The following is a 21,245-nucleotide window of genomic DNA, read 5'->3' as shown; positions in this document are numbered from 1 at the left end:
AAGGCCTTAATCCCAGAGTGGTTCTCTTCTGCCATGGTCTACAATAAAATATGTGAGAGCTTGTTTCATAAAATCTTATTTAAAAGACTGAGTCAAGAAGATAAGCTCACTAACTAACCAATGCTCCCTTCCCAGTTTCTGACTTGAGATTTCATTTTGATGAAATTTGTATGAATCTTGACTAGAAAGTGAACCAGTTTTCTCCACGAATTTCCCTAGATAATGATTTCATAGATTATTAGGGGAATTTTACTATCACTTGGAACCATATTTTCAGAATAACGGCATGAAGCCTCTAACATATCTTTCTTGATGTCTAATTAAAAGCTAAGTTTTATCAACATCTCTTTATCCAACAATTAGTGTAGGAATCGTCACTTTGGCTGTTGACCAAGAATTAACACACTCCAATCAGGAATTCAGAACGTTTATTGCAAGAGCTGAATAATTGTAAATAACGTAGAACTGGCAAAGCAGTAACAAGGATAATTGTTTAGATATTTATTCTGTCAAAGTCATCAAACACCCCTCACAAACCCACAAAAATGTACTGCAATAAGCAATGCACCCCTACCCATTATTTTCCATTATACTGTGGAAAAATGTGAATTGCTATTTACAAAGTAATTTTATTTTTGGTAACAAATTAACTATCAGATTAGCAAACCTTTTTTTTATTTTATTTTTTCGCTTTTAAACTGATGTTGAACCGTGGCATTAAGATAACTTTCACTTCTTTCAATAAAGACAATTTGTTGCATGCTATTTATTTGTTTAAATCATCTGTCATGCCTTAACAAAAACCTCCTAAGAATGTTCAAATTTGGATTTGTTTGCACGTGCAACTGAGATCTTATTAACATTAGTTGTCACTCTGTTGGTTTGACCTAAGTGACAAGATGCTGGTACCTGCCAGGCATTGACCAATTATGATAACAAACAGTTAAACAGCAATAATTAGAGATTTATCCCTTTATTTCCCCCAACTAGCCTACCTGGAGAATGTTCTGTTACATCATGAAGGCACAACACATTAAATATTTTGTGGCTATGGTCTAACACTTGTGTTACAACAACATTATTGTATATGAGGATCAACACAAACTCTGCCATTTCAACAAACTTGTAGACACACATTTGCCCAATTTAAACTATTTTCAAATAGTAATTTTTCTTTAATATATGCTAATTTTGATACATTAGTTTTTCATGAGTGACAAGTACAGGATATTATATCACTTTCTGAACAATAATTCTTTCACTTAATACTACTAATTAAGTGATTTGCTTTTGCCTACTTTGAAAATAAGAATGTAAAGAAAATAGGTTCTGAATTTCCAAGCTTTTACAGAAATCATTTTTTATATAAAGTTTTTTACTTTTGAGCTTTATGTTATACAGAATCTCGGCATTATAAGCTATCATAAAAGAAGCAAGATTCCAGAACCTTTTTCGAAAAGCAAGTGTTTGAGATCCTTGGAACAATGTGTGTCAAGACAGACTACTAATGCAGAAACTTCTCACTAAAAGAAACAACAAAATAATGACAGAGGCAAATGAAAAAAAAAAAAAAGGAAAGAAGCAACCATAAAACACAGAATTATGCTACACATTTTTTTAGGTGAACATTATAAGTACACAAAAATTGTTAATAATAACTTGCTTCTATTTACAAATACTTTAACACTGACTTACAAGTGTCCACTAACGTTGTTAACAGCACAATAGGTTTAATGCTTATCTTTTTTAAGTTTTATTTGAAGTATAATGTCAAGTATAGCAGTCCCAGCACAAATCAATGACAAAAAGAGCACAATTCTCTACCTGGATATATTTGTCAGTCATTCTAATCCATGGAACTTTCTTACTCTCCAAATGCACATTCTATTGTTCATAGCAGCAGTCCAGGGTCAAAATAAAATGCAATGAAAGAAAAACAGAACATTTGCACAATGGAGAGATCTCTGGAGAGTTTAACCAATTCTAGTAAACAAGATCACATGGCTCATAGACTATCCTCTCTTATGCTGTAAAACATTGTATCCTCCATGGTGCTAACACAAAGTTATGAATATCCCTGCTATAAGGGGCATAGTTGTAGAGATCTATTGAATACATAAAGCTCTGACACACACAGTATTAGCATGTCTATTTAGATTAAAGTTATTAGGTCCCATACAGCCTTTTTTTAAATTTTGTATTTTTAGAGTTGGTGTTCCTTCGGACTCTCCATAGCACCTCCTGGTTGCTTATAAGACTTCAGATTGGCCAGAGGAATGTCTGTCATGTGGCTGCCATTGTTGAAGTGGCCTTCATTGGAGCCATACTGCTTCCGGTCGTTGAACTGGTTCCTGTTGCTGTCTTCTTTCCAGGCTCTGGTGAGGGTGTGCCCATTCACAAGCTTGTCCTTCTTGACCCATTCTTTCTGAGGTGCAAAAGTTGAGAGAGGAGATTTGGGGTGTTGATATGGACCTAAGCCAGGAGGCATCCAGCAATTATCAGAGTGGCCCAAAACCAAGCACTCTTGAGTGCACATCTCTGTAGCTTCAGCTAATCCTCGGGGGCCCAGAGGCCCATCTGCAGAGGACAAGAGACAGAGAAAATAAGAGAAGAAAAGGGTTAGAATTTTTCATTTAAAATAATCCACTAGAGAAAAAGTGCATTAGCGATCTCATTTCTCATGAAAAGTACATTAAGTTAAACAATTCAAAGGTTTTTCTGTCTCTATTGATTTAAGAATAACATAGAAGGAATCAAGTTTCTTGTTACTGAGGCAAGAATTATCTTTTCTTCATTAAGCCTTTGTTTATATCCAGAAAAAAACAAAACAAAACAAAAAACCAGAAACATAGTTAACAGACACGTAGGTGCGCAGACAGATATGGGCAAACAGATATACCCATGTGTACAGTAGATGGGAACATGGGCCCCTTATCATGCTCCAATTCTCCCTCCCACTCTGTGGGAATATAGGGAAGGCCATTTAGGTGGACTGTGAGACCCTGGGAACCTGGTCAGCAACTTGGTCTAAGAAAGGCCACAGAGAAACTGTGAGGCTGGATTGTAAACAGCTAATGTTTTGAACTTACACAATTTGCACACCTGCACCTACTCCCCCCCCCCCACCCCCCGCATTCCCTGTGTTTCTCTGTTTTCTGTAAAACTTTGGCTATAAAACTTTGTCTTGGGAAAGTCTGGGTCTGATGGCAGCAAAACAATAGCAACAGTGGGCTGCCCAGATGGGACTTAGCAGGACAACTTCATTGGTGGCAGCAGGTGCACACGTAAGTCCTAATATCACCATGCCTTTCACAACCAGTCTCTGGGTTATTTCTTTGGAATCCACAAACAATACTCTGAGGTTTGCTGGAACCTCAGCACTTTGCATAACACCTTGATATATGATTTCTGATCAAGTCTTTATGTGGCATATGTATTATATACAGATTTATCTCCTAATTCTTAACATAAGGCTCATAGTTATGATAGATTATGAAAAATAGAAATTTTATGTGCAATGTTGAAGAATATGTAAGTACTACAACTCCATGAAAACAAAATTAAAAAGCACTACTTAAAATGTATTATTAAAAATAAATACTCTAAATAAATAAATAAATAAATAAATACTCTAAATGGCAATATATAGTGCTTTTCCATGTGAATATTTGTTTTTATAAATGAAATCACATGAAAATAATTTTGCAACATTTAAAAAATTTAAATGATTATTTTAAAGAATACTTTCACTGTAGTTATTACTAAAGGCACCTGGTCAATGAAAGCATTCTGAAATTCAAATAAGAAGCCATTTGATTCTGAAGCCAGCATTTGCTTCCTTCTGAGTTTAACCTATTTTCAAGATTTGTAATGTACAAAACTATAGCTAAGTTGCAAATTGTATCACATGGAGTCTAATATTCAGGGGGCAAAAGTTATCATAGATATTTCTCTTTTATTTTTTGTTTTCTAGCAGGCAATTTAGAACAAACATTTTGACCGTGATTTCAAAAGTAAACTCTTTTGTGATTGTGCAAAAAGATATGAGCCTATTTACCGAATAACAACAGCCAAATAGTTAAGGAAAACACTGTTTTTTGTTGTTGTTTTTTTTTTTCCTCCCTTGATTAAACAGTCAAGTGATAAGTGATAGCTTGGAAATTAGGAATTGATTTTACGAATGAGGTTAAGTGGATAGGTAAGAAGGCCTGAGGCATGAAGCAATTTGAAAAGCAGAGTCATCAGAATAAAAGTGTAGAAGAAAAAGTAGACTACATACTAGCAAGGTTGCCTAATGAACAATTAAAATAACTGAAGAATTGAAATGTAGATCTTTGCAAAAACCCATGTTAACACTACTACTGTTTTTAAGTGCACTATAATTGTAGGGGTTTTATTATGTTATCATCTACTTGTTTTAATAATATTTAGTTCTTTCTTGCATGTTAAACGACACCTACTGGATTAGGCAATAGTTCATAGCAAATACCTGAGATCAAAAAACACGGGACATCAGAATGGATACTGGATGTGAAAAAAAAAAAAGTGGCTAAAATGTACTTGCCTGCACACTCAAATTTTAGTCATTTTTCAAATCTAAAATATGCTCTGCAGAACTATCTTAAAATTCTTTCCCATCTGACTGGTATTCCCATTCCCTCAAAAGCAAGCAGTTTTATTTTATTTAAATACATGTTTATTACTTAAAACTATTTCTCTCATAAATCTCCAATGATTACTTGTTTCCTAGATATTTAATTGAAAACTTCTCTATGAGCCTTTCTTTGACCTCTGAATTCTGCCCACATTTTAAAAGTTTGATCCAGTTTCTCCCTTTTGGGTTTGCTTTTGTGTGTTCAGTGACTCTATCCAACAGAGCTAACAAAGTTGCCCCAACCAATCCACCCTCCTCACATTAGGATCACAGGCTTAGAAAATGCTTTTCACCTGGCCTGTTTTCATTTCATTACTTACTCTTTCAAGGGTCAGCTTGTTTCCCACATACCACACAAGCTTCCAAACTCTACCAATTCGTGTCTCATCTGTATCTGGAAGATTTCCACAGACCTTCCCTCATTGATGAATAACAAATTTCCTATTTGAGCTTCCTCAGCTCTTAGCTTAATGACATTTCCTCTTTTGGGGATGAGAGGCTCTGTACATTTACGAATACCTCTTTTTATTTTTTATTTTTTTCTCTCCTGACTGGACTTAAAATCCATTAATGGAAAAAGATGACTTATCAGTCTTCTGATTCCTCATAGTCCTAAGCAATAATGATGGTCTATGAATAATGTTGTCAATTAAAATCTTATGAGATTGAGAATGTACTGAAAAATTATTACAGACATCGTCCCTATAAAAGCAGACCTTATATAATTATAATAGAAGATGCTGATTTCACAACATCAAACCAAAAGCTTCCTTAACAACAAATCTCTGCCTAACAATACTTTGTGACAATTAATAAAATAATTATTTAACTTCTCTTAGATATATTTGCTCCTTTCTAGACATCAATGGAGATAATGTAGTTAATTGCCAATTTGATATGCAATATATATTGAGGCCAAATCTTAATCTTTACTTTTCTAGAACCCTATTAAGTATTTATTTTCTTGTTAATATCGCCAAAGGGAGGAAAAAATAACTTTTCAGCTGATAGAATCAGGTTTTAACTGAGTTCATAAAAAAGAGAGAGGATAGAGAATATGCAAAGTTGTTTTTAATATAGCCTTATCCAACATGCATTGCCCTCTTATTAAATTAAGAAATAAGACCCAAGGATTGAGAATAATGTTTGTACCCTTATAAGTATATGTGGACCCTCAGTCTTCAGCACTGAGTACACAATTTAACAAAGTGTATATGTTTTTCTTTTTAGAACTGGTAACTTTTATTTATTCTATGAATATTTACTGAGCATGTACTATATCTGACACTGTGACAAGCATCAAATATATAACAGTAAATAAAACAGATGTCAACACTGTCCTCATGGAGCTTTTGGGCTATCCTGGGAAACAAATAATTGCTTTAAAAGTAGTGAACTGAAAGGGGAGAAAAGGGTGTCATTGGGAAAGAATGGGAAGCAATTAACAGATTTAGGGAGGCATGTCCCTATGCCAGGTAACAGATGGTCTTTGTTTGTTCCAAGCTATTTCATGTCTACTGTTTTCTAAAAGTTCTTATAGATAATTGACAATTTAAAACATGTATGGTTAAAATTTCTGTGTACTACTCAAAATCAACTTGCAAAATTTGAGCTTCTATCCATTAAATAATATTAATTGCTTTGTGAAAAATGAACTTACTATGATTCATTCATGCAAATAAATTTAGGTACTTTTGATAAAGTCTATCAATAAGTTTCTAAAAGTTTGGTAGATTCTTAGGTAAGTCTTTTAGGTACCCGTACCCGATTGTTGAAGATTTAAAGGTCCGTCAAAAGGCAGGAAACGACACAATGACACTCAGATGACAGCCAGAAGTCTTTAGAGTTTCAGAAGAGGAAAGGACCACAGGCCGTGCTACACAGGGGGTTGTACCAGGAAGAGCATAACAGCAAGGTGGAATTGTAGGGGCAGCTTCTGTGTGACAAGTAGAGTTGGGTTAACTAGGCTCCTAGGGCTCTCTGTGAATTGACTAATTTTAGTAATTTCTCAGACTACAGGGCATAAGGGCTGTCCCAAGTCATCTGATACCTGACCTCTGGACAATCATGGTGGGTGCATAGCGACCTAGGAGTCTGAGAGCTATGGACAGAAGTTGGTGAGGTATGGACTTACTCAAGTAGGGAAACTGACCAACCTCTTGCCAGGCCTCAGACCTGGGACAACAGTGTAACTTTTTATTTTTTTTAAAAAAAATAATAAAAAAAAATCAATAAGCTAATTGGTTATGTCCTTGAAAATGTGAGTTGTATTGTTGAAAAATATATTCTGCATTATGCTTTGGTTAATTTTTATTTTAGGACATAACATTAAACAGACAAAAGTTTCATTTTTTAAAAAAAAAATTAACTTGGGCCTACATATCACTCCTAGTAGTTGCCTGATATTAAAATTTAAAATAATGAGTTTTATTTAGGGAAATAATAATACTTGCAAGTTGCCTTCTATAACGTCTGTTTGTGAATTGATAAAAAGAAAAAAAATATTTTTTGGTGATGAATTGTTAAAAAGAGCATAGTCATTCCACTGGTTCCCTAAAATAGTCCCTGTCCTTTAAAAGTTTATAATCTAAAACACGCTAAACACTGAATAGTTTCCAATTTGTTTCTCTCATTATTAGAACCAATAAATGAAATTTCTAGGCTTTTTTTAAAGAAAAATATTCTTTAAAAAGCATTGGTATTGATGTGTGGCTGGTGTGCTAAATGGTTAGAGCATCAGCCCGCTGGCCAAAGGGTTGCAGGTTCAATCCCCAGCCCCAGTGGTGGCATGTGTGGAGGCAACCAATCCATGTGTTTCTCTCACATCAATGTTTCTCTCTCTCTCTTTCCCTCTCCTTCCTCCCTTTGCTCTATCTGAAAATAAATGGAAAAATATCCTTGGGTGAGAATTAAAAAAGAAAAGCATTGATATTGAATATTGTCAATTTCCAAAATATGATTAAAATAATCTATGATTTCCCATAAAATACATAGCATTTAAAATATCTGGAAATTTTGCCAGAACCGGTTTGGCTCAGTGGATAGAGCATCGGCCTGCGGACTGAAAGGTCCCAGGTTCGATTCCGGTCAAGGGCATGTACCTGGGTTGCGGGCACATCCCCAGTGGGAGATGTGCAGGAGGCAGCTGATCAATGTTTCTCTCTCATCGATGTTTCTAACTCTCTATCTCTCTCCCTTCCTCTCTGTAAAAAATCAATAAAATATATTTAAAAAGAAAAAAGAAAAAAAAAATATCTGGAAATTTTAACTAATACTACAAAATGTATATGCAATACACTATTTTTATCTTTAGTATATAATTACTTTTAATGTTCTCACTATAAGTAATGATATTGATAAATAAGTATATTTATTTTCCATTTGTACATTTTCTCAATAAACATTTATTGAATATCTAACATGCATCACATGTATCAGAGACTGTGCTAGATTCTTAATAATTATCTTGAGACCTTAAGCATGTGAGAATGCTCATGTGTGTGTTTTTCCTATTGCTCCAATTTTTTTTCATATATTTTGCAGTGTCCTATTTGTTCTACATCATACAATATCTATTTAGAATCCAGATCAGGATTCCAAACTGCTTTTTAATAATTTTAGCATTACATCAATTTGTTTTCTTTCTCTTAAAAGTAATTAATACCCCATCATGTTTTCTTTTTAACACTAAAACATTTAATGATTTTTTTTCTAAACCTAAATTATTTGTTCCCTTTCACAATCTGCAGTCCGTGAGTTTGGTTATCATTGCTGATTTCTGAATGTATAAAGACACAAGTACTGATAAAATTGTACAAGCCATCTGTTTCTGCATTAAAATGTTGACAGCAAAAACAAAAGCACATTATAAAAAGCTTCTTGAGAGTTGTCTCAGTTAATATTTGTATCAAGTTTTAATGTAGTTCCCTCTCCATCTTTGCACAACTCACCTTCTCACTCAAAACCTAAGAGAATACTTTTCCTATAGTTTGGGCAACAGCTGTCAGAGAGCTGCTTGAACTGCTAACTTTTAAAGATGCGGTTTAAAATGTGAAACAATCCAAGTTAATGGATTTCCAGCTATACTTAAATGGTAGGACACTTGAGTGAGCCTTGATCTCATTTTATTACACCCGCAAGGAGATCTGTTACTTCATTGACTAACTCACTACCATAACTACAAGTAGCTTCTGGCCTGTTGTCCACCTACTTTTCAATCTGATGACTTGAGACCCTTTAATTCCAAAGCTAGAATCTGATACTTTAAAAGAAAAAATTATGAGACCTTCCGATGCATGGTTAGGTTTCATACTATATAAAGGGTTGGCCTTTCATGTGAATGAATTTTCCTTAGAATTTTTATTTTTGGGTAAAATAAGACTAAACAGGCTGCCAAAATTGAATTATGATATATGTCATTTTTATATCATGTCAGATCAAACTTATCACATCTCAATTTTTCATTTTGTTCAATTTTTATTATAAAAATATACCTCTTGCATGTGAAACATAACTGATTGTCATATTATAATGGCCTTTTTGTGATAACCTATAGAACTATTTTTATGCAAAATTTGTTCTTAAGTTCCAATTTTGCTGTATTTTCCCAAGATATTACCTTAGCATAAGTACAGTGTGCAAAGAAGTGCATCACTAAACACTTTAAATTGAAAGATACATTCATTGATTTAGATTCACTGAAGCAGTTTCCCTGCTATTTAGGCACAGTGATAAAATGTCTTTTAAAATGTAGGCCTTATTCTATAATGTTGCTTTGCAATTGCTGTTCTTAATATACAAAAAAATTCATATTTGTTCCATGCTTTAATCAACCTTCCTATAATAAGATTTCAGGGAAACAAATATTCCAAGCACTACATTTTAAGCTTATTTTAGTGTCTCTAGGAGATAAATACAAAATATATATTTAGTATTTTTACAAGCTCGTTTTCATTCTTAGTTTATTTTTATTTTTTTTAAGATAAGGTGTAACTGCATAACAATTTCTTAAAATTTCTGTGGATTATCTTGAATGGGAAGCTAATGCTAAATATTTATGTAAATCTAGAAGGGCCTGAAAAAAATGTCAAGAAAATTCACTTGGTAGGCACCCATACTTTCCACTATTCCATCATCATTTTCTATATTTATTGAACAGTTGCTATTACATATCAAATCAATTCATTTGTTTCCAGTCTGAATATGTAAAATTTAATTTCAAATATGAGTTGGCATGATAAACAGAAGATATTGGTAAGCATTGCCCACATTTGCTTTTGATATTTCATTTCTATTAAGATCACATTATACTATGCCCAATTCACACTTTTAAATCAATGTTACATGGGCATAAATATTAGTTATCATTCTGCTCTTATTATATATACTGAAAAGTATGTAAATTGTAGTGCTATTGTCACTCAGATTTTTACATAAAATAATAAAGTGCAATTACGTGAACAGTCTAAATTTAAAAATAGATCTGGCAAATTTAGTATCCTTACAAAAAATGTTTTCTGTTTATCATTCCATAATTTTAATTTGATCATATGTTAGGTTCAAGAGATTTTTGCATAATATATTTAAAATCAGAACCAACCCGGAAATCTCGAGTCATATAATCATCATAGCTACCTCAAATAGGAAAGTAGATTCAAACCAATTAGCATGGACTTTGTGAAAATAATTTTAGATGCCCTGGCTCTTAGACTCCCATCTAGAAAATAAGAGTAAAAGACTAGATTTTGATGCATGACCCCTACCATCCTCTTATTTTTTAACTAAACATCACTGTGGTTTGTCAGAGATACTATAACTTTTCAATGTTATATTTGTTTTATTAAGACAGGAAAAAGAAATTATAAAGCAATTGTTCCTGTAGATTATACTATTACTTAGGTCATGATTAGGTTTGGAATGAGAAACTATATTTAGACTAAGATTTATATTTCTAAATCTAAGTAAACACCTACTAGTTTAATCAGGACTTTACATTCCAGCTCATATCTAAATACAACATTGTGAATGCATCTGCAGTCACCTTGAGAAATGAATGCAAAAAAAACAACACCAGCAGGATTTGACAAAACCTTGGTTAACAAGTAAACGAGGATTAAATGTTTTGCACGTTCCTCATACAGATTTCTGTCCTTGGTCACGGATGAAAAGTCAACATTTGCAGATGGACACAGTCCAAACACAATAACACGTGGCCAGGCCAAGCAGCAGATTCTCTGCTGGGCAGGATATTGCTGTTTGGACAGACGTGATAGCTCACAAGAAATGAAGAACACTTCCATATAAATCTTTCCCTTTATTCTGCATGACATGAGCATCAGCTGAGTTTTTCTCATATGCTAAAGTTAACTGCCGAAAAGAAAATGATTTTTTATAACTGTATTTATTCAGCATTAGTATTTGACCTTGCAATCAATTGAATGGCAGTGGTCTAAGGAGATAGGCTTTCATTGATTATTTAAATTAACTTCCAGATTTGGACCAAATTGCTTGATGTGAACTCCTTATTTGCATTTTTGTACATCATATGTACTTTCTTTTATGGATTACCATTTCTTTTAATCATAATTGAGATCTTCCATTTAAAACTGTTTTATAGACTGTCATTTCCTGAATTATTCTCCATTTCTTGAAATTTGTATTATTTCTCAAAAAAATAAAAAAATGATGCACAAGTTTTAAGGAGCAAATCTAAGGTGTTAAGGAATGCGGTATTCTTTTTTTTTAAAAAAAAATATATATTTTATTGATTTTTTTTTTTTACAGAGAGGAAGGGGGAAAGATAGAGAGTTAGAAACATCGATGAGAGAGAAACATCAATCAGCCGCCTCCTGCACATCCTACTGGGGACTTGCCCGCAACATAGGTACATGCCCTTGACCGGAATCGAACCTGGGACCTTTCAGTCCTCAGGCCGACGCTCTATCCACTGAACCAAACCGGTTTCGGCTCTTAGTTTATTTTTAAAAATATTTTTATTGATTTTAGAGAGAGAGAGAGGAAGTGAGAGGAAGAGAGAAACATCAATAAGAGAGAAGCATCCATTGGCCGCCTCCTACATGCCCCATATTGGAGATTGAGCCCACAACTCAGGCATGTGGCCTGACTGGGAATCTTACTAGAAACCTTTTGATGCTTGAAATGATACTCAACCAACTGAGCACACCAGCCAGGGTAACCAACAGAGCTCTTTAGATGTCTTCAAAAGTTCAGATTCATAGGGTATATAACAAAATATTTAAATCCTGAAGACATCAAAGTAATTTTTAGCAATTATTCTGAAGCAGAGTTCTAATGAGATACAGATAACTGTGCAGGATTTAGCCTTTTCTGGTACAGGTGTGCTCAGGTAATGGGAAAATATTTAGAGAAAAAAAAATCAAGTTGATTAGGAAATGTATTAAAAACTTAAAGTCATTTAGACTCTCTTTAGATATAGTGGCTTGCAATTATAAGAGATAAAGTACTTTTCACAAATTTAAGGGGAAAAGGTGATTTTAAAGAGGCTAATATGCCACATTAGATTACATATAGAATGCCACAGTGAAATTAATTCCTTTAACTCAGTTGTATATAAAGAAAAACTACTCTAAAAAAGCAAGGTTATAATGTTATATTTTGAAAGAATCTCCTAAGGGAACTGTTGAAAATGCCAGTACTTTAATATTGAAAATAGCCTGTGTAATAGAACATTGTGCAGAGAAATCTTGCCCTTTCAGGGTGATGCAAAGGATTACCCATTCCAGCCTAAAATGTATGTTTATCTAAGAACACACCTTGTAAATCCAGAGGAATTAATTAATATAAGTTTTTGAAGATAAATTTGTCTCTTAAAATAATAAATATTACATGTGAATTTTATATCTATATAAATTTTGTTGAGATTTTCTGCAGTATCTCCTGTGCTATCCATTGCCAGAGAATATAGTTTTTCACTGTAGTATTTCACTATTTTATTGGTAGTTGACCATAAGTCCCAACTATTCAATAAATATTGTCACATTTGCCATTAAAAATTATTAATCATCATTATAAATTTGTATTATGAAACATGACTAATTTATTATTTTTCTAAGATAGAAATATTGTATTGTATCATCAATATACTCTTAACATTTAACCAAAGGCTTACATTTTCTCAAGATTAAGCTTTGTTTACATTCAAAGTCTTAGGCAAACTAGTATTACTCTCAGAATAAAATTGCTTAGTGAATGTAAGAATATAAAACAGGGAAGATGCAGTGCCATTTTTTATATACCTAAAAAAAAATAAATAAATTCTTGGTAAGCAAAATCTGACCTTATCTTCAGAGTGTTGTCATTTTTCTTCCTCTGGGTTATTTTAATAATTTCCTTGGAGGAGTTACTGCTAATGACGTTTGCTTCCCATCTAGTCTGCTGTCCTTTTGCAATTAATATATTTTTATTATCTTCCAATCTGTCTCATCAAAATGACCTATCTCTTGGGTATAATTGGTGGTAGTCTACTGTGATAAGCTCATTAATCTTACATGTTAGTGACCAAAATGCTAAGTGTTATCCTTTGGAAGGATGTCTACATTCAGGAAGAGCTTTATAGAGCTGCTTCAATACAAATACATGAATGCCTGAGGCATGATGGCAGCTGAATGTGACTTTGAAGTAGTGAAAACTTTGAGGCATCCATCAGATCACAATGTGAAAATATGCCTCCCCATGAGTTGGCATAGCTTGGGTATCTTTCAATGTCCTGGCATGTAAGAGATGACACTCAAAAGGATTAATTGAAAAGAGTTTAATGAGGGGATTCTTTAAGGAACATCAACTGAGGAAAGTGAACAAGTAAGGAGTGGAGAGGGAGGAAATGAACTAAAAAAGTAGAAAAAAATATGTCCACTCCTAGGCCTAAAGGATAAGGAAAGGGGAGGGATTATGTGCCTGGAATCTAGAAAGAACTATGAAGAATCAAAAGATTATATGCAAGGAACCAAAGAATGAGTAGGGAAGATAACTTGTAATATGAAATATAAGAGCAAATGTGAAAAAAAATTGTTTTTGTTTTTCTGGAAATCAACATATATAAAACCAATAAATATCCTCTGCTGTAACCTTGCAATTGGAATCTAAATTTTCAAGGTCACCTCCTGCTAACCCAGAGAGTGTGATTGGTTTGGAAATAATACTCTTAACATAAGCCATATGTAAGCCAATTATTTGAATATTGACTCAGAATAAATATAATAAAAATTCAGAACAGCCTTATGAGTTGATGTTAAGAGAACTAGTGAGAATGAGTGAAATTATTTCAGTGTCATTTTTAATATTTTAGTAAAATATTTTGAAATGCTGAATTTTATAAACTCACCAAACACCATGCTCTTTGTATACATAGAGTATTATGGATTAACTAACATAATTTATCTTCACTGGAAGTAAAATATTATTAGTAAATTTATAAATTCAATTTCTGTGTTGTTGTTGTTTTTTACTTCATATGGGACAGTATGGTTAAAATACCAAATTCCTGTTACAGATCTTGTGTTGAACTCTGTGCCTCAGTCTACCAGATCAATAAAAGTACAAGACAGCTGGCCCTTGCTAAATCTTATCAATACTGCTAAGGATGCCAGTTTATTTCTCTCTAATAGATGTGAACTGCACAGTGAACCTTTGCTTTTTAATCTAGATGGCAGTCAAAGGTTTCAAGATCTGTGAACCCTTGGCAAGATTTGTAAGTTAACTTGTCATCTAGAACAATTGATATGGCTTTTATCCAAAATCTATCACTAAGAGTATTTTTTAAAAAATATATTTTATTGATTTTTTACAGAGAGGAAGGGAAAGGGATAGAGAGTTAGAAACATCGATGAGAAAGAAAGAAACATTGATCAGCTGCCTCCTGCACACTCCCCACTGGGGATGTGCCCACAACCAAGGTACATGCCCTTGACAGGAATCGAACCTGGGACCCTTGAGTCTGCAAGCTGACACTCTATCCACTGAGCCAAACCGGTTAGGGCAAGAGTATTTTTTATCTGTCTGAAATATGCCCAAATGTTCTTTCCTGTCAGAATGAACTGTAATAGAACTCCAACAAATAGCATATTTTACTATCAAGTGTAACTAATAAATTAGTTGGTGTCAGTACTTGGGAAATATGTATGTATATTAGTCCATCTACCCATAATTTCTTTGTCTTAGAATTACCAAGTTGACAGTAGCATTATTTTAGTCAATATAACTATATTATGTTGGTATTAATTACATTCTTCAAGCCTCATTTTACAAAAATATGACATAGATGAGAGAAGATGAAATGGTGTTATAGGATTAAATAGATGATTTAAGATCACATATTGCTTGAGCATTCTCCCTTGAAGCAATGTGACCAAAACCAATTTCTTCCTCCTTCAGAATGTTTTTCATTAAGTCAAAAGCATTGCTTTCTGGTAATTATTCTTACAACCACTAATATGTATTTTCTGTTTAGTTCAGTGGTTCTCAACCTTCCTAATGCCGCGACCCTTTAATAAAGTTCCTCACGTTGTGGTGACCCCCAACCATAAAATTATTTTCGTTACTACTTCATAACTGTAATTTTGCTACTGTAAACAATATGTAATTATATATGTGTTTTCCGATGGTCTTAGGCGATCCCTGTGAAAGGGTCGTTCAACCCCCAAAGGGGTCGAAACCCACAGGTTGAGAAGCACTGGTTTAGTTGAATACTAGTTGCCCAGTGCACGAATTCGTGCACAGGTGGGGTATGGCCAGCAGGGCCCCAATCAGGGCGGATCGGGGCTAGACCTGTCGGGAGGAGGAGATGGCGGAAGGTTGGCTGGCTGTCTTGCCTGTATTGGGGCCCAATCAGGGCCCCCGATCAGGGCCCAGCTGGCTGGGGGAAGGGGCCATGGGCAATTGGCCTGAGGGCCCCACCCCTGATTGGGGTTGGGGGCCTGATAAGGGTCGGGGCTGACCATGGGGAGGGGCTGTGGGGTGATCAGGGTGGTGGGGGCCCATCAGAGGCATGACCAGATGGGGGGAGGGGCTGCAAGTTGGCTGACAAGCCCTGCCATCTATTGGGTGGGGGTGTAATCAGTGGTAGGGCGGCCAGAAGGAGGGACCCCAGGAGGTTGGCCAGCCAGCCCTGCCCCCTATTGGGGTGGGGGTTGTGATCAGGGGCAGGCTGGCCAAGGGAAGGGGCTGCTGGCCTACTGTGGTCAGGCGAGCTTATCAGGGGCCAACGGGGGGGGAAGGGGTGGCATTTGGTCAGCAGGCCTTGCTCTTGATCAGTGTGGGAGAGTCCGATCAGAGGCAGGCTGGCAGGGGGAGGGGCCGCAAGGTTGGCAGCTGGCCCCACCCCCTGATTGGGCCAGTTCACTGGCCACAGTGGGCATCATAGCGACTGGTTGTTATGGCCATTGCAGTAGCTGCCTTTTTATATGTATAGATGCTACAACCACCTTATGCAGACCTAAAGACACATACCTGATGTTGCTGTGCTTGCTACATGGTCATGTCTGATTTGGCTCCTGAAATGAACTATAATAAATATATACTAGTGATTACAAACTGCTCTTCAAATTCTATGGTATAAAGTTGAAGAAAGTCAAAGTCATGAACCAGGAGACCTACCGAAGGTTTTCCTCAGATACAGGGCACTAATTTGCCATTAGCTTTTCCTGCTTGTGATAAAATATTCAAAGATTTTTTTAAAAAATCTGCTTTTTATAGGAGGTGAAGGCCTGATATTCCAATTAATTTTAAAACATGAACTGGAAAGTACAACTGTGAAATATAGTTTTTTTAATATAAAAATCAGTTTTTTGAAGTTGGTATCTAGGTGACTGAGCATAGATGAAGGTTGACGGGATACTGACAATATTTTTGTATTTCTATAAAATATTTGTGGTTAGTGGTCAGCACTGCTATTTCAAGAGCTAATGCTGTTTGAAAGTGTGCTGTTGGCTGGCTGCCTATCCAAGAACCCTTTGAATCCCTAAGATGGTCAGGTCAATGCATGAAATTCAAAGCCGTTTTAATTTGTTTAATTAAAATGCTCATTACAGATGAGCATATTGTGTTTGTAAATATAAAGAACATTAATTTAAAAAAAAAACTTGTTTTCTCTAATTGCTACACGACAAGGTAAGCAATCTCTGTGTGTGTTGTCTGAACCCTTATAAGATTAAAAGTAACTATTTAGTGTTTTCTCCTTCCAGGCTGCTCAAAGTCTCTTCACTGTAGCTCACTATGGGGTGTTTTCTTTCTTGTTATCTTTCATGCATTTATGCTCTAATTTAACATCTCAGTGTCTTTTGTACCTAGCTATATTCCAGGACTGTAAAGTAACGGCCTCACCAACTATTAATGGATCCGAATCATAAGTGAGACTGATATAATGACCCAAATTGCATTAACAGATCCATATATTATAGTTTGGGGAGCATCAATTGTGTGGTTATCATTGTTATTTGGAATGGATTTTAAATTAGTGTCACATTATTTTTGCTGTTTTTCTGAAGGATATGCTGGATTTATAAAAACAAAAATTCTTTCCAGGAGAATACATTCCTGGATCATAATATTCGAGTACCAATCAAAATGCACCCACGGAATGGAGGCGGCCAAGCCAATTCCATTACTTCTGCTTATCTCAATGGCAGGTGTGAATTAACCTGTGCTCATTTTGGCTGAGGTGATCAGTATTGATTGTTAAAATGGCCCCAACTCAGTTTGTCATATATGGACACTGTCTCCGGATTTAAAGGCATGAATAAAAAACCTGACACATTTGAGTTCAACTTGAGTGGCAGCACTTAGTGAGTTTTAGAGACTGGATTTGAGGTAAGCGGCAATCTGTCCCTGTTTATGATTTACCACCTTGTTCTGACACATCTTTTTTCGAGCCATCTGCTTCCTTCATATCATTAGAGAACAAGGCACAGGGCACATTTCCTCTGTTCATTTAACAGCATACTTGTTACTGACTACATGCAGACAGTCCTTATTAATTCAAGAACTTGTATTTTTAGATAGGAAAGTGTGCTATGTGGACATTGAATATTCTAGGCTCTAGCGACGAATAACATGAGTTTCCTGAAGGACGTCCAATGATTTCATAATTAGTATTTAGTGGACATTTTAGTTTCATTTGCATATGCACATATGTTCATTATAAGCACTGATAACAAAACTAGAGGAATGAAAAAGCCCTATATACTTTATGTCCAGAAGGATTCCAAAAAAGATGGGCCGGTAGAGCTCTCAGCTTCTCTTGCACTTTTCTCTTTTTAATTCTTCCAGTGACACTTAATAGAAACGTTCCACTACTGTGAACTATGAAACATTATGAGTTTCCTTGAAAAGCAAATATATAATTTTCACAAAACTATTAAGAGAGAAAGAATTATTAATGCGTTTCCAAATGTTAAATATTTAGTGTTTCCCTTTCTTGACTGGAATCGCAGTACAGGTGATATTATGATATACTAGAGGCCCGATGCATGAAATTCATGCAAGAGTAGGCCTTCCTTCCCACAGCTGCTGGCACCAGGCTTTCCCTTGAAGCCACAGTTTCATCAGGAAGGTCATCTGGAAGGACATCTGGTCTAATTAGCATATTATGCTTTTATTATTATAGATAGAATGATTGTTAAGACATCTAAAACCCCAGTCCCTGCCCACCGGTCCTCCGGGGTTTCATGCCTGGCTTAGGTAGGAGAATAAAGAAAGTGAACTCTAATGAACATTTTAAATGAGAGTCTTCACACACACCAATACCTTTGTAGAACATTTAGCTTTACTTCAAAAATTAACTTTGGCAAAAGAACTATAATAAAATATTCTCTGAGAGGGAGTCCACAGTTGCACTTTAACTAGCTGCATACACTTGTACTTGTTACTAAATTATTATAAGAAACAATTCCAGAATAGTGAGGGAATTACGGGCAATAGCAGACAATTGAAGTGTGTGTGTGTGTGTGTGTGTGTGTGTGTGTAAACAGAGTGATTATAAATAGTAATAATAATAATATAACACAAATCTATACTAATAGATTTGTATAGGGGATTTTAATACAAATAAAATACTAATAAAAGAGTAAAATGCTAATTAGACCAGATGTCTTCCGGACAACCTTCTGGATGTCCTTCCTGACAAAGCCAGGCCTGGGTATAGCCACTCATGGTCCCGAGTGCCTGTAGCCGGCCAGAGGGAGGGAAGCCTGGGTCCTGGGTGTGGGGGCCAGGGCAGAGGTGGTTAGGAGTGATCAGGCCAGCAGGGGAGCAGTTAGGGGAGATCAGGCATGCAGGCAGAGATGGTTAGGGGCGATCAGGCAGGCAGAGGTGGTTAGGTGCAATCAGGCAGGCAGGCAGAGGGGTTAGGAGTGATTAGGCAGGCAGGCAGGCCAGTGGTTAGGAGCCAGCAGTCCCAGATTGTGAGAGAGATGTCTGACTGTTGGTTTAGGCCCAATCCCTGTGGATTGGAGAGGGTGAAGGCCGGGCTGAGGGACTCCTCCCCCTTCCCCCCCCACACCCATGCATGAATTTTGTGCACCAGGCATCTAGTAATAAAATAAAAATCATTGAGTCACTGAAGAAGCAAAGAGTTGCTTGGTTTCATTTTAAGAAATTACAGAGTTTTATTTCTTTGATTTCACTCTTATAACTTGAATTATTGCTTCTAAAGTACAGATTTTATGGGAAGTGTGGAGATTCTAATTTTTATTTTGCCTTTCTTTAATTGGTTTTGTTTTGATTTGGAACTTATATTTTTGAAACCCATGGTGGCATCATGTCTTAACTACATGTAAGTGAATGTTTAAGGCAACATTCAGGTATAGTCAGAACAACCCTTGAAGTGCACTCAGCATGTCAAGTTGCTCATATTATAGGAAGCATGAGGGAGTGGAGAGAACAGGCATTCACGTCACCCGCAGCAGTTTACTCAGGGGCATCAGCTCACACTCTCGGGAGGAATGACTGGCAGAATCGCTCTTTGACCTGGGTCTCTCCCCTCTGGGTTTCACTATCTTGGTCCAGCAAGTGCAGTGGAAGTTGTATCACTGAATGGCACATGCATACATATGATGGCATTTTGCTCTTAAATTGTGGTTATGATTACTTTTAGGACACAACTCTGACTGAGCTCCTCTCTGCTTTCTTTGTATTTTTTCCTTAAGAAGGATAATAAAGTAGAAGAAAAGAGATATTTGAGCAGAGGACTAACACAATAGAACAGCAAACCTTGAAAGACCACATAAAACATGCGCGGCTGGGCTTTTCTTTCGGCATCTGAGAGAATACCACTAGGCTGTGAGAGATACCATCTCCCTCCACTATCCTACTGTGTCCTCCCCTTCACGAGATGGAAAATATACTTGTGAATGCTGTAGATAGAACGAGATGTTTTAGAATTGTCCAAGAGAGACAGGAGAGAGCCTTCCCTCAGTCCCATCGTTTGCATTAGGTGAGATGGGTTCAGAGAGGTAAAGTGACTTGGCAATGGTCACACAGCGCCTGAGGGCTAGGCCGTGATTTAAAGCTTCTAAATTCTAAAATCAGTGCTGCATGCTGCTGCTTCTCTGTTGCTGACAGAGGACATTAATTTTAGATTAATAATGGTAATTTAAACAAGCATGACCGGCATAATGGTGCAAGGATGGCACAGAAAAACTGATTACAAGGTGAAATACTACAGAAAGTTAAATCCCCTAAGCAAACAGAACAAAGTAGCTTTAAGTGCAGAAATATGCTGTCTATAAATTGGGATTATTCAGAACATCCAATTGGATGTAATTCACCAAGACCGGAGGTAACAGGTTTACCACTATAGTGCTCTACCAGCCACCAATATCTCTGGGTTGGTCATTAGGATCTGGAAAATTTCCTCATGCTGAAAATGAGAAAATCTGAACAGATATACAAACTTAGAGCATCTATTATATCTCAGTACCACTCTGGGAAACTAGACATCGATATCTCCACTTTGACTAAGTTACAAATATTGTGCTTTTGGTATAGCTCCTAAACATGTCATTTATTGAATTGATAGAAATAATAACTTTCACTGGAAATCTACTACAGTAGTCAAATTTTGGACGACAACAACAACAAAAAACCAGGGAGGGTATCTGTAGTGCAAACTTCATGTGTATTTTTGCAATGTGTTCCCTACTGACTTTTAGTTCTATGTAAGGAATATTCGCTGTTCCATTCTGTGTTTGTATTTTGTGGTCTTTTCTAAGGGATAATTGTTATTCAGAAAACTGATATATAAGTACTCAAAGGATAAGCCCTGATCTCAGGTTAATGAAGATTTCTTTCTTTTTCCATATGGTAAGGTGGAAATGTACTTATGGTGTCTCAGGACATGTGACGAGGAGTGGCTTTTATCCAATAATACAGGGGAAGAAAAAGTTACCAGAAGCCAAAAATTGTTAAGGACAGACATAACATTCATGTTGACTTAAACTCTGTGATGTTATTCCATAAGTGAAGTTGACAAGGTTAAATTTATGATTACCCTTTATTGCATTTAGAGAAATACAAGGATGTTTCTTTTTCTTATTGGAAATTTTACTTAAAAAAAATG

General features: G+C 35.7%; 1 protein-coding gene across 3 annotated transcripts in view; it reads right to left on the bottom strand.

Moving 5' to 3' along the window:
- Nucleotides 1-411: 411 nt before the first annotated feature.
- Nucleotides 412-21,245, bottom strand: part of PCDH9 (protocadherin 9) — a 944,108-nt gene continuing 923,274 nt past the window's right edge. For all 3 annotated transcript variants that reach the window (XM_081083302.1, XM_081083303.1, XM_081083304.1), the window contains one exon: nucleotides 412-2,577. In XM_081083302.1, the coding sequence (XP_080939428.1) occupies nucleotides 2,204-2,577 (374 nt within the window). In that variant the 3' untranslated portion in view covers nucleotides 412-2,203. The remainder of the gene's footprint in view (nucleotides 2,578-21,245) is intronic.

This window comes from Myotis nattereri (genome assembly GCF_964212035.1).
Source record: "Myotis nattereri genome assembly, chromosome: 2".
NCBI classification, from domain to species: Eukaryota; Metazoa; Chordata; class Mammalia; order Chiroptera; family Vespertilionidae; genus Myotis; species Myotis nattereri.
The sequence above is the reverse complement of the archived record's forward strand: the minus strand, read 5'-3'. Positions and strand labels throughout refer to the sequence as shown.